Below are 13,175 nucleotides of genomic sequence, written 5' to 3'. Positions count from 1 at the left end.
ATCTGCCATCCTCACTCTGTTTTAAGAGGAATCCATCATTTCCTGCCTGGCAAAGATATTCTTTTACATAAGTGAGCCTCCCGGTTTCCTAAGGCCATTGAATTTGGCACTGTTGCACTGAATTAGGATTCAAGTTCCCAAGCAGTCGATGGGATTGACCAACAGCAAAGCAGAACACAAATATTCTCTATGTTCTTTATTGTGATTATTCTGGTAAGCTGCAATTATTTATTGTGGTGTTTCTAAGTACTGTTTTGCACTGAATTAGGATTCAAGTTCCCAAGCGGTCGATGGGATTGACCAACAGCAAAGCGGAACACTAATATTCTCTATGTTCTTGTGATTATTCTGGTAAGCTGCAATTATTTATTGTGGTGTTTCTAAGTACTGTTTTGCCATTTTTATGAGCTGCCTGGAGGGGGGAGGGCCTGCATGATCTCAGAGTGGAATATAAATTTAAATTAAAATCAAGAGAAGGCTGATTCCTTCAAAGTAGATTTCTCTGCCTCATCATTATTCTATTTGTTGTACTCTCCCTCTAGTGTCCTCTTGAAGGCATTGCATATTGCTGCATTGATGCCTATTATCCCGATGCATGACATACTCTTTGGAGGGCAGTTAAAATATGGCTGTTTTACCAAATGTTTTGCTGCCTTATGTTAGGAATCTGGAAATGAGTACTGAGAAAACATCTAAGGCTTAACTATTTGATCAAGATTTTACAGTGCTTTTCCTTCTGGTTATCTTCTAATAAGGAACATGTATATTTAAGAGTTTTAACAAGCAGGCAGCAGTTTCTAGTGGTGGTGTAGCCATTCTTGCAAGACATTGAATGCACGCCTGCGATCTATTTCCGGTGCTAAAGAAAGCTAACAGCAGTGGTCCCTCTAAAAGCCGTTGTGAGTTTCAGTTAGCACGTCTACCTTTCTTGCTCCTTCATAATGAGCTCCCTGTCTATGTAACCCCTGCAGATCCCCAATCTCTGGCCAACGTGAGTGTGAGATGTGGCCAGACCCCCCAGCAATTGATTGTGAGTTGGATGGAATCAGGTCAAGGACGAGAATACTGGATACAGCTCTACTCAGATGAATCCCTGTCTGTTATCCGGAACCTGTCAGTGCCACATGGAACTGCCGAGGTGCCCATAGATGGCCTAGTGGAAGGGGCACGATACCGTGTTGAGATTGTCTCCAGGGCTGGACCTCACTATGTTTCCTCACAAACAGCCATTGGCTACACAGGTATAATCCAGACCCCTTGTGTCCTTCCTCTCTTGTTCTGCCTGGTCTGGCCTGAGAGTACACTGCACATTTCCCTTGGTGGAGTAGCACACGTCATGTCCCTCATGATTTCTGGATGTGTGTTGTTTTACAATAGTAATATTGACCACTGAGGAAGGCCCTAAGGAGCCGAAATGTGTATGGTCTACTGGTCATAAGATATACCATCAATTGTATATGTAAAACTTTGAGTCCCACCCCCTTTTTTCCCCCTCGGTTGCTGCCTAACCCTGAGCCAGCCTAGTGGCTCTTCAGGGTCTCAGCAGAGGTGGAGTAGCACACGTCATGTCCCTCATGTCCCTTACACTAGCAGCAGTAGGACTTAACAGCAGTAGAAGCTTAATGGCCATCCGATGTACTATCTGTCTTCCTCATTTTGTACACTTGTACTGATCAAATTATGGTCAAATGCATCAGACAAGCAGTTATTTCTTTAAACGGTCCGGTATCTGCTTTGAACAACATGCTTAAACTTTTGTGAATTTCACCTCCTCATCTCTACTGCCTAATCCTGCCTTTGGGGCAATAGTATGTCACATAAAATGTAAAAACCAATGAAATTATTGTCCCTGAGCTGTAGCAAGAGACACACATCCAGACACATTGGATATTTGTTACCAGAACAATTTGGAGAGCATGTGCAGTTACCATGAGAGATTATCCATGGTCTACTATGTAAACCTTTAGCAATTGCACATCACATGAGAAAGCAACACCTGGCTCTAAAGAAAACCTTTTTTCATATATTGATTTCTGGATGTGTGTTGTTTGACAATAGTAATATTGACCACTGAGGAAGGCCCTAAGGGGCCGAAATGCGTATAGTCTACTGGTCATAAGATATACCATCAATTGTATATGTAAAACTTTCAGCTCTGTGTGATATTTGGATAATTTCTTTTAACCTATTTTATCTTTTGCTAATGTGTACACCACAATAAAGGTAAAGGTTCCCTTGCTCGAAAGCCAGTCGAATCTGACTCTAGGGTTGCGGTGCTCATCTCCGTTTCAAAGCCAAAGAGCCAGCGCTGTCCGAAGACATTTCCGTGGTCATGTGGCTGGCATGACATAACACCAAGGTTAACATCAAGTGGTTAAGACGCTGAACTGCAGGCTGTGGAAGGTCAGTAGTTCAGCAGTTCAAGATCCGGCGGCCGCATGATGGAGTGAGCTCCCATCTCTAGTTCCAGCTCCTGCCAACCTAGCAGTTCGAAAGCAAGAAATTGCAAGTAAATAAATAGGTACCACTTCGGTGGGTACCGTGTTGAGATTGTCTCCAGGGCTGGGCCTCACTATGTTTCCTCACAAACAGCCATTGGCTACACAGGTATAATCCAGACCCCTTGTGTCCTTCCTCTCTTGTTCTGCCTGGTCTGGCCTGAGAGTACACTGCACATTTCCCTTGGTGGAGTAGCACACGTCATGTCCCTCATGATTTCTGGATGTGTGTTGTTTTACAATAGTAATATTGACCACTGAGGAAGGCCCTAAGGAGCCGAAATGTGTATGGTCTACTGGTCATAAGATATACCATCAATTGTATATGTAAAACTTTGAGTCCCACCCCCTTTTTTCCCCCTCGGTTGCTGCCTAACCCTGAGCCAGCCTAGTGGCTCTTCAGGGTCTCAGCAGAGGTCTGTTGCCTGCTGAGGATTGAGCCTAGGACCTTCTGCATGCAAAGCAGTTGCTCTTCCACTGAGCCATGTTCCCTCCCTTCCCTGAAGCCCTTTTTCTCATTCTAGTCCCCTTGATGCCTCTCTCCCTGCTGGTGACCAGCCGTAGCTCCTCAACATTGTCTGTGCAATGGAAGGCCCCTGCTGGGCAACGGGACAGCTATATGGTCTCTGTCTCTGAAGAAGGCCCTGAAGCTACCAGAAACCACATTCCTGTGGAGAAAACCAGCACTAATATCACCCTTCTGGGGTTAACACCAGGAACATGCTACGTCATTGCAGTGTGGTCGCTGGCTGGACCATACAGCTCAGCTTCCCGGAACAGCACAGGCTGCACAGGTAACTGCAAACCTGGATTTGGACATTGCATCTTGGAGGGCAGAAGATTTGTCTGTGAGGAACATCCAAGCCATGGGAGAAGTTGTGTCGTCTCATGGAGCTATGTTGGATTAGTACTGATGCTAATGGCTGGTCAGGCTTTTCTGGAAATGAACCTGCTGTGTGAGCATCACTGTGCTGAACCCAGCTCTCTTTTTCCTGCAGCTCCTGCAGCACCTGTGAACCTGATGCTGAGGAATGCTGGCAGCTCTTCTGTGCTGTACATGGCCTGGACAGAGGCCTCTGGGCACAAGGACTTCTACCGGCTTATACTATATTACCTGATGCCTCCAGGAACGGAAAGAGTTCACGTTGTGGGTCCAGGTACCCAGGATTTCAACTGGACAGGTTTGCCAGCAGGCAGCCAATTTGCTGTACAGATTGTCACAGTGAAAGGGCAAACTGAGGCCTTCTCTTCCACCATCACTGAGTGGACATGTGAGTCTAATTGGTTTGACTTGTCCTATCTGAGCCTAGGGATTTACCTGTTACTTTAGGCACCTGGTCTGTTTGCCTGTAACGTCTTCCCTATTCTTTTCCTTCCCTGCCCTGGCAGCCTACCCAGGCTCCCTCCATCTGGCCATCCATCGGCTAGCCCCTTGCATGTCCCTCTCCTTACTGCATTCCACAGGGCGAACAAAACGATATAGCTCCATGTGCTATTGAGATATGACTGGTCTTTACTGTAACTGGAATATCTCACATCATCAGAGGAAAAGAGATGGAAATGGAAGGGCTTGATCATACTTCCTCTGCATGTGTGCATGTCTACATACATAAATATATGTGCAGGCATATAAAGTGTGCCTGTAGTCTAAAGTCCTACCCATGTATTCTCCCAGAAACAGGCAGGGGTGCATGCTGATGTCAGTGTCTAACTAACACACCCACTCAGTGTTCCCTCTAAGCTGAGTTAGTGTGAGCTAACTCACAGTTCTTTAGCCTCTGGCTCACATATTTTTGTCTTAGCTCAGGAAGGAGGGCTCCCGAGCAAACTAATTTGTGCAGTTGCCAAATTGCTTGCTCACAACTTTAATGGCCAGTAGCTCACAAAGTAGAAAATTTTGCTCACAAGACTCCACAGCTTAGAGGGAGCATTGCACCCACTCTTGCCTATGTGCAGACATAGACATCCTCCCATTATGTGCTCAGTTGTAGGCCATTCGTTTCAGAGTAAGTGAAGGAACTGTAAGAAGGCCCTCTGACCAGTGTTACATAGGAAAGTAGACTGCACTATGTCCTTCTTGGCCTTCAGAGTGTTTCAGCCTTGAGGCTGATTCAGCTTTCATTTTATGAAAGGGAACAAAAAGCCGTGTGAAGCCCAGATAGGGTAGACCAGTCCTTTTGCCCCCTCAATTTGGGAAGTCAATGATCACATGGATGCTTTAGGCCTGCCTGCAAGCTATTATTTAGTTATTTCAAGCAATTATACCCCACCTTTCTACCAACAATGACAAGCAAGGTAGCTTATAAAGCTTTATAAAGAGTTTACAACAATAATAACTATTTGGTTCTTGAATGAGCCAAAACCACTCTTGGGATTGTTGATTTTTGTGGAACTGCCAGAAAACTGGGGGAACAATCTGGTAATGGTCCTCACTGAAGCTTTCAGATGGTCTTTTATTGTCATGTCTCCTGTTTCTTTATGGTCACTTTGGTCTAGCCACAGTGATCCATGCCTTAGTTAGGTCTAGACTGGACTATTGCAAGGCACTCTATGTGGGGCTACCCTTGAAGTGCATTCAGAGGCTGCAGCTAGACTGTTGGTCAGGGGCCACCTATCATGAACGAGTGACTCCAAAATGACAGCAACTACACTGGCTACCAATCTGCTTTGCAGCCCAAGATGTTGGCTTTGTCCTTTAAAGCCCTACATAACTTGGGACTGGGGTATCTGAATGACCATCTTCTCCCCTATTTTCCTGCACAGGAATTAAGATCAGAGGGAGAGGTCCTCTTAACTATCCCACCTAGTAGGGATGCCAAATCTAGGTTAGGAAACTCCTGGAAATTTGGGGGTGGAGCCTGGGGAGGGCAGAGGGGCCTCCATGGGGTGCAGTGCCATAAGAGTCCACCCTCCGAAGCAGCCAGGGTAACTGATCTCTGTTATCTGGAGGTAAGCAGCCCTACTGCTCTGCTAGGCCACAGTTCTTAAAGTGGCCTCACCTAAGTGCTGGGGGGACAGTGTAAGCTAGCAAAATTTCTCACCTGAGCCACCCCTTGGGAGGAGTCCTGCTCCTGCTATGGCTGCTGTCACAGCCACGCTCCATTGGTCCTGTGGAGTGTTGTGTTTCTAATGCTAGGGATTGAAATAAGGAGACAGCATGGCTTCAAACAGGAACAGAGTTTAATAGGTCCAGTTCTTTCTCTGTCTGGACTGGAGCCACAGTGAGTACAACTTCCTTTCTCCCTGTTCCTGCCCACATAGGGTTGCCAGGTACCCCCGGCGACTAGGGAGGAATAGGATTGCCAGATCCAGGTTGGGATCCAGGTGCCAGATCCTGGAAATTTGGGAATATAGTCTAGGGAGGTCCGGGACCTCAGTGGGGTACAATGCTATAGAGTCCACTCTCAAAAGCATCCTTTTTCTCCAGGGAAACTGATCTCTGCAGTCTAGAGATGAGCTCTAATTCTGGGGGATCCCCAAGTCCCAACTGGAGGCTGGCATACCTATGCCCACACCAAGCCCTGGAGTGGACTAGGATACTCTAAAACACTGGGCTGGATTGAAAGAACAAAGTTGTCAAAACTACCATAAACATCCAGTTCCTTTGCTGGATTGAAAGAACAAAGTTGTCAAAACACCACGTGCAGGTGTATTGCAGCTACCATAAACATCCAGTTCCTTCGGCCCCCTTCCCTTCTCATGTAAGCTCTTCCTGTTTCACAGCTCCTCTGCCAGCTACCTCTGTGCAAATGTGGAACGAGAGGCACCCGGACAGGCTGCAAGTGGTTTGGACACCAGCATCCAGCAGACTACATGGCTATGAACTAAACTTGTATTGCTCAGGATGCCGCACCACGGCAGCACAAAACTTTGTGGGGAGAGATGCCACCAATTACACCTTCTTAGGACTGACACCAGGAACCAGATACTGGTTTGAGATTATCTCCTTGTCAGGCCCCTATAGAGCATCCGCAGGAAACATCACTGACTGGACAAGTGAGTAGCAAAGGCTGGCATTGGTCATTTGAACCTGAATGTCTCATTTGTCAGCCAGCAAAGCTTTTCTGAAATCACAGCCTTACAGTTCAGTCCGGACAGGGTGTTGCTATCAGCCAAGGAGGAAAGTGACACCCTCTGATACTGCTGATGCCAAATGCTGAGTCTTGCTAGCTGCTTTAATCACCTGGGGAATAACTGGCTCATGATTGCTGTGGCCGTGGGAAGAACTGAGTAAAATTCTGCTTCTCCCTCCCCATTCCAAAATCCATCTTGAATTGGATTTGAAATCAGTCCCGGCAGCTGTGACAAAGATAATTTCCTCTGTATTATAAATTTTGTCTTTTCCCTGGGCTATCAGTAACAGGGTTCTGTTGTGGGCTTCCATAGTCAATCCACTTAGCTAATCCAACTTTTTTTTTTTCATTTGGCATATCCCCATTAACCATCCCTGGCCCTCCTCCCTGATTGTGGTATTGTATGTTTCTGCTTGTATTTAACTATTTTATCATTTCAAATTGTTCACAAATGTTTCAATGTTTTTATTTGAACCACCTTGGGGGCCCTGATTGGGCAGAAAGGTGGCATTAAAATGTTTTAAATTAAAAAATTGAACATTATGCCCCCAAAATCCCTGCAACTGGGATCTAAGAAGTGAATTATCCATTTCCTGTTTGATAGCCAGCACAGTTTGTGTGTGAGGATTTGATCTTCATAGTCCTTCCACATGACTAGCAGAATGTATTATGCACAAGATACAATTATATGCAGATATGCTTATTGATGGAATAAATATGGAATTCTGGTTTTGTTGTTCACTCTGAATTGTATCAGGCAGGGGTCATTTCGTAGAAAAAGAGGTGCAGGAGCTCATTAGCATAACTCATTAGAATAACTTATTTGCATACGCCACGCCCCCTGACATCACCGGAAGTGTGTCAGAAGACAACACTCACCGCTCAGGCTCCACTGGACTGTTTTGGCTAGCTTTCGGGGGGGGGGGGACGTGCAGATCTGTCCTCACAGAGGAGGGAGAGCTTGTACCTGAATAAAACGTGGTCTTAAAGGTGCCACTGGACTGTTTTGGACCGGGGGGCGGGCTCTGCAACTTACCTGGCTGCTTCTTGCTCTGACTGAGGGCTGCTGGGAGCAGGGGGTGGGGCTTGTTGCATGTGCCCACCCCCTGGGCTCTTTACTGCCGGAGCTCCGCTCCTGTGCGCTCCTGCAGGAAATGACCCCTGGTATCAGGTAAATTATATAAACTATGTAAAGTTAGAGATGCCTATGACTTCCGTTTTCTCTTCTGGTGTTATTGTCGTCTTAGGCCCTCTGCCTCCTCACACAGTGACTTTGTCAAACAAAGGGCACTCTGACCAGCTGAGTGCTGCCTGGGAACCCCCTGCAGGAGAACAAGAGGGCTATGCACTGACACTGTATTATGCTGGATCAGGCACTGTGGCAGCCAAGACATCTGTACAGAAGAGGGCCACAAACTTCACCTTCTTAAGTCTGCTCCCTGGAACTAAATATTTGCTTGAGGTTTCTTCGTTGGCAGGGCCATACCGGATGTCAGCAAGAAATGTCAGTGACTGGACATGTGAGTATGAGTCCCTTCGTGGTCTTCTGGGTTTGTCTATACAGAGATTTGCATAACTGTGTGTGTAAGAACCTGTATATTCTTTCAATGGGCATGGACATCAAGCTGAGACCAACATCACCCTGGGAGGACATTTAATCTGAACTCCACTGGACAGCTCTTAAGCCAAAGTACAAGTGTCGGTGTGAGGAATGGCATCATCTTTGCCAAACTGACTCAAAATGGTACAGGTTTTCAGTGGGTCCAATATGGGTACATTGCCACTGAGCCCCACCACCTGTCATTAAAGAAACATGCCTGTCCTATCTGCAGTTCTGTCCATCACATGTTTAGAAACACAGGAAGCCATGTTAACAGAGGCCCAATCTGCATCTAGCATTTGCTCCGCTGTTTTACCAAACCGACACTAGAACAGAAAAAGATGTGGCTCAAAAACCACATTCAAATACCCCAGGCCAAGCTGTACTGACTGCAGAGTCACCCCTAAATGGCCATAAAACAGCCATAAATCTATGCAGACGGCTACCATAAAACCAAGAGAGCAAATGAAGTGAAAGCGGCATGCAGTTTGGACACTGCCAAAAAGTCCGACAATCAATCAAAGTGAAAGTGGCATGCAATGTAGAGGGGAATTTCTGTTCCAGTGTGGGTTTGGTAAAACAGCAGAGCAAATGCTAGATGCAGATTGGGCCAGAATGAATAAATGGCTCCCATTTCTAGAGGCATCATTTCTACCTAATTCAACATAAAGATCCCAAATCCCACAACGTTTTAATGAAATAGTTAATTATATGTAACAATATATATAGTTTTAAGAACAGTCTGGAAGATCTCTACGGTATAACACCAATCTATACTACTGTTACTGTATGTACCCTTTTGAGTTTTGAGCTGCTAAGCCTAGTGATTTTTCTCACATGAGTCATTATGTTGCCTTCAGTATAGGTGCACTGAGGGGATGATACAACTTGGTGCATTCATAATATCCCAGGTCCAGTCTTTGCCATCTCCATTTAAAAGCTGTGGGGTTGGGAAACAGTCCTGCCTGATAGTTTCAGGGGGCTGCCATGTTGGTCTGTAGTAGAAGAGCTAGATTTGAGCCCAGGAGCACCTTAGAGACCAATAAGATTTTCGGGGTATGAGCTTTTGAGACTCAAAGCTCCCTTCGTCAGATACCTGCCTGGGGCCCTGGAAAGTTTCTGCCACTCAGGACAACAACAAAACTCAGAGGGACCGTTAGATGATGCATAGCAGTTTTTGATTCACTCCCGCACACACACTTCAATCCACAATGGCTCCATAGTTTTAACAACTGGATCATTCTTTCCTTCTTTGTTTTTATACCCTAGACCCTGTGGTTCCCAGGAAGCTCTCTGCAGTGGTTGAAAGGGGCCGCTCTGCACTCTCTGTGTTCTGGGGGAAGCCTCTTAGCAAGCCTGAGCGCTGCCAGGTGCAGCTGTGGCATCCTGGCAACAGGACCATGCTCCAGAATCACACCTTGGCCCCATGGCAGGTCCAGCATGTTTTCCAGGACTTGGTTCCAGGAAGAAATTACTCCGTATCACTCAGCTGCATTTCTGGGCCATATAAGGGCAGCTCTGAGACAGTGGTAATACCAATAGGTATGTGCTCGTCCTGGGGAAGAGGGTATGGAAACTCAGTGAAGGGAGGACCTGGTTTGTTTGCTTGCTTGCTTGTTTGTTTTATTAAGCTTATATCCTGCCCTATCCCACAAGTGGGCTCAGGGTGGTTCACACCGTATAAATATACAATAAAATAGGAATAAGCATATAATTAAAACCAAATTTAAAACAATCAGAACAAGATGGCAACTAAGACAAAAGCAACTACTCCAGGGCAGTCCATGGTGCCTCGTGTAGGATGTTAGTCAATAATAAATTACTGTGGGCAAGGAAGGCTGTGATGGTTGAACACCCGCCACCTCAGCCAAAGGCCTGGCAGGACAGCTCCATGTTACAGGCCCTGTGGAACTGTAACAAGACCCGCAGGGCCCTGATCTCATATGGGAGCGTGTTCTGCCAGGCCAGGGCCAGGGCAGAAAAGGACCAGGGACTATCAGGATATGTTGATCTGCAGAGAGCAAGGCTCTCCAGGGCACGTACTGGGCACTCAATGAAATTGCTGAGCAGTCAGGTTAGAACAGATAAAAGGAATTACTTCTTCACCCAAAGAGTGATTAACACATGGAATTCACTGCCACAGGAGGTGGCTGCGGCTACAAGCGTGGACAGCTTCAAGAGGGAATTAGATAAGCATATGGAGCAGAGGTCCATCAGTGGCTATTAGCCACAAGGTATAGATAGGAACTCTCAGGCTGGGGCAAGTGATGCACTGTATTCTTGGTGCTTGGGGGGGGGGCAACAGTGGAAGGGCTTCTAGTATCCTGGCCCCACTGCTGGACCTCCTGATGGCACCTGGTATTTTTGGCCACTGTGTGACAGAGTGTTGGACTAGATGGGCCATTGGTCTGATCCAACATTGGCTTCTCTTATGTTCTTATACATGCTACTTCTTCAAAGATCTACTTGAGGCAACTGAAAACATAGAAGATAAAATCATAAAGCATAAACTCATTAAAATGAACAACCATTAAAAGCCAGCAAGTAAATCCAAGAATGATAAACTCACATAAAAACCCAGAAACACAAAACTGTTGGCAGTTTTCCACCTTTCCAAGATGCTTCCATGCATTTTTGAACCTTGGATTGCAGCCTTTTCATGTTTTTGCTTTCCAGATGATCCAGGCCTTTTATTTTAAGCACTAGTTAGTTACTGAATTAGGCTAGAATGGTTCTCTGTATCAAAGAGAAAAAGAAGTTGGGTCAAGTGCTGAGCAATAAGTTCCAAAGATACACAAAGGCCCATAATTGCTTTTACCATGCTACTTACTGCTACAGAATAAGGATACCTCCCACTAAATTGCACAGATACCTTTAAATTCTTTATAGTGCCATCTCCCAGGTCTTGGGTCTCAAAAAATGTTCCCCGGTTGCCAGGGTAAGAGTTTTAGGAGCAGACCTGTATGGAGCTGAAGAGATTTCAAAATTCTTATGTGCCAAAATCTAATTTCAGGATGCATGTGCTAATAGACATCTGGGATTTCTGGAAATTGTTTCTTTTTGGGGCTGAGTCTCTGCCAAAGTATGTGTCAGGAACAAAGCAGTATTGGAGTAGCCAGGAAATGAACACAATCTTATCTGTTCTATATATGGCTAGTAGAGGTTTACGGTTGCGGTAGAGACTGCTAAGCTCCATCTCGTTCAGGCCTACTCAGTTCAGTTTGTCTTGCCCTTCCAGAGCTCTCTGAGGTGAAGAACCTGCAATGTTTCCCTGATGTCACCAGTATTTTTCTGAACTGGACCATCCCTGACAGTGATATTAAGGCTTATGAGCTGGCAGTGGAGACGTTTCCAAGAAGAGTCCTCCATCAGCCCGTACTTCATCTGGCTGTTTCCAGGGCTGAAGCAACTCTGACAGAGCTGACCTCAGGCTCATCATATCAAATTTTCATTAATGCAGTTGGCAGGAATAGCATGAGGGGTCCATCTGTGACAATGATCTGCAACACGTCTGTGGAAGGTACGTGCCTCCCATTCTCTCATGGACTTCTGGGTAAGAGTTCATCAGTCTGGACTGAGACCGTTTACTGTGAAAGGGGAGAGTTGGTAGAGAGAGGAGTGTTTGGTGATACTGTAGGGCTGTGCGATAGCTATCACACAGCTACTGCAGTGTTATGGCTAAGGGTGTGATCCAGGGAGTTCCTGGCTCAGTGTTCTTACCTTACCTAAGAATTCAGTAGGTGGCCTTTGGCAGGTTGCTATTCTGTCCATATTCCTCCATATCAGCTTCCTATTTACAACATGGGGACAATAATACTGGCACGCCATACAAGTCTGTTCTTGAGAATCTGTATTGCTAGGAAAAGCTGAAGGCAGAAGTAAAAGAGGAAGACCCAACATGAGATGAATGGACTCAATAATGGAAGCCACATCCCTCAGTTTGCAAGACCTGAGCAAATCTGGTAACAATAGCATGTTTGGAGATCATTCATTCATAGGGTCACCATAAGTTGGAAGCGACATGACAGCACTTAACACACACGTGCATGCACACACACGCATTGTGCAGTACTTTGAACACTGGGACTGTGCTATGGATTTGTTTATTTATTTACTCTTAACCCCCGAAGGTGTCTGAGGCAGCTTCCAATGTGAGCATAGTCCCAGGAACCCTGGATCCCTCCCACCATCTGCTTAAAAACTGCTATGAATCGGGATACCTATTACCGTCTGTTTAAAATCCTACAGGAGACATTGGACTGTTAGTGTTTTTGTGCCATCTTGCTTTGATGGTTTAATTGTTTTTATATCATCAGTTTTATTGTTAACTAGCTGCAAAGACCGTTGTGGAGGAAGACAACGAGCCCTAGAAAGGTAGGGTGGGTGGGCCCCAGACAGACAGACAGACAGACAGACAGAGGGGTTGGGAAAGAGAGAGAGAGGATGGTTGGAGGGGGGGAAACAGAGACAGACAGTCAGAAAGACAGACAGGCAGAGATGGAGGGAGTGAGGATTTGGGGGGGGGGAAGGAAGTCAAAGCGATGGGGAGGAAGGGAGAAAGAGTGAGGGAGGGATAGAATGAAGGGACATAAGGAGAAATGTAGAGGGAGTGAGGGGGGGTAGTGGCGAGAATGTGGACAGGGTGGACGGGTCAGCGCCATCCCCCCTCACCTGTCCCCCCCATAAGCCTGTGAAGTGGGGGGGGAGGGCACCATTGTAGCTGTGAAGAGGCCAGGTCTACCAATACACTGGAATGGCGTGGGTAAACCTGTTATCTAGAGGCCAGGTCTACCAATGTAGTGGAATGAGGTAGGAAGACCTGTTCTCCTACCCACCCCATTCCAGTGTATTGGACGACCTGGCATCTGGAGAACAGGTCTACCCACCCCATTCCACTAAATTGGAATGGGGGGGGGGAGAAGGAGCCGGTGACCGGAGGCTGCTGCCTCCTGTCACCGGGCTTCTTGTGGGTGGTGGGGGGGAAGGAGCCGGCGACCGGAGGCT

The 13,175-nt window shown here is 46.4% G+C and overlaps 1 protein-coding gene across 1 annotated transcript in view; it reads left to right on the top strand.

Moving 5' to 3' along the window:
• LOC107121704 (receptor-type tyrosine-protein phosphatase V-like) overlaps positions 1-13,175 on the top strand; it is a gene marked incomplete at its 3' end in the record, with an annotated part of 53,150 nt that overhangs the window by 11,748 nt on the left and 28,227 nt on the right. Inside the window, exons 7-13 of the mRNA XM_015424673.1 lie at positions 972-1,241; positions 3,023-3,292; positions 3,497-3,769; positions 6,222-6,494; positions 7,819-8,091; positions 9,441-9,713; positions 11,410-11,691. Coding sequence (XP_015280159.1) covers positions 972-1,241; positions 3,023-3,292; positions 3,497-3,769; positions 6,222-6,494; positions 7,819-8,091; positions 9,441-9,713; positions 11,410-11,691 — 1,914 coding nt within the window. The remainder of the gene's footprint in view (positions 1-971; positions 1,242-3,022; positions 3,293-3,496; positions 3,770-6,221; positions 6,495-7,818; positions 8,092-9,440; positions 9,714-11,409; positions 11,692-13,175) is intronic.

This window comes from Gekko japonicus, unplaced genomic scaffold (assembly GCF_001447785.1).
Source record: "Gekko japonicus isolate JY-2015 unplaced genomic scaffold, Gekko_japonicus_V1.1 scaffold640, whole genome shotgun sequence".
Taxonomy (NCBI): Eukaryota; Metazoa; Chordata; class Lepidosauria; order Squamata; family Gekkonidae; genus Gekko; species Gekko japonicus.
Note: the sequence above shows the minus strand (reverse complement) of the source record. Positions and strands in the feature narration are given on the sequence as shown.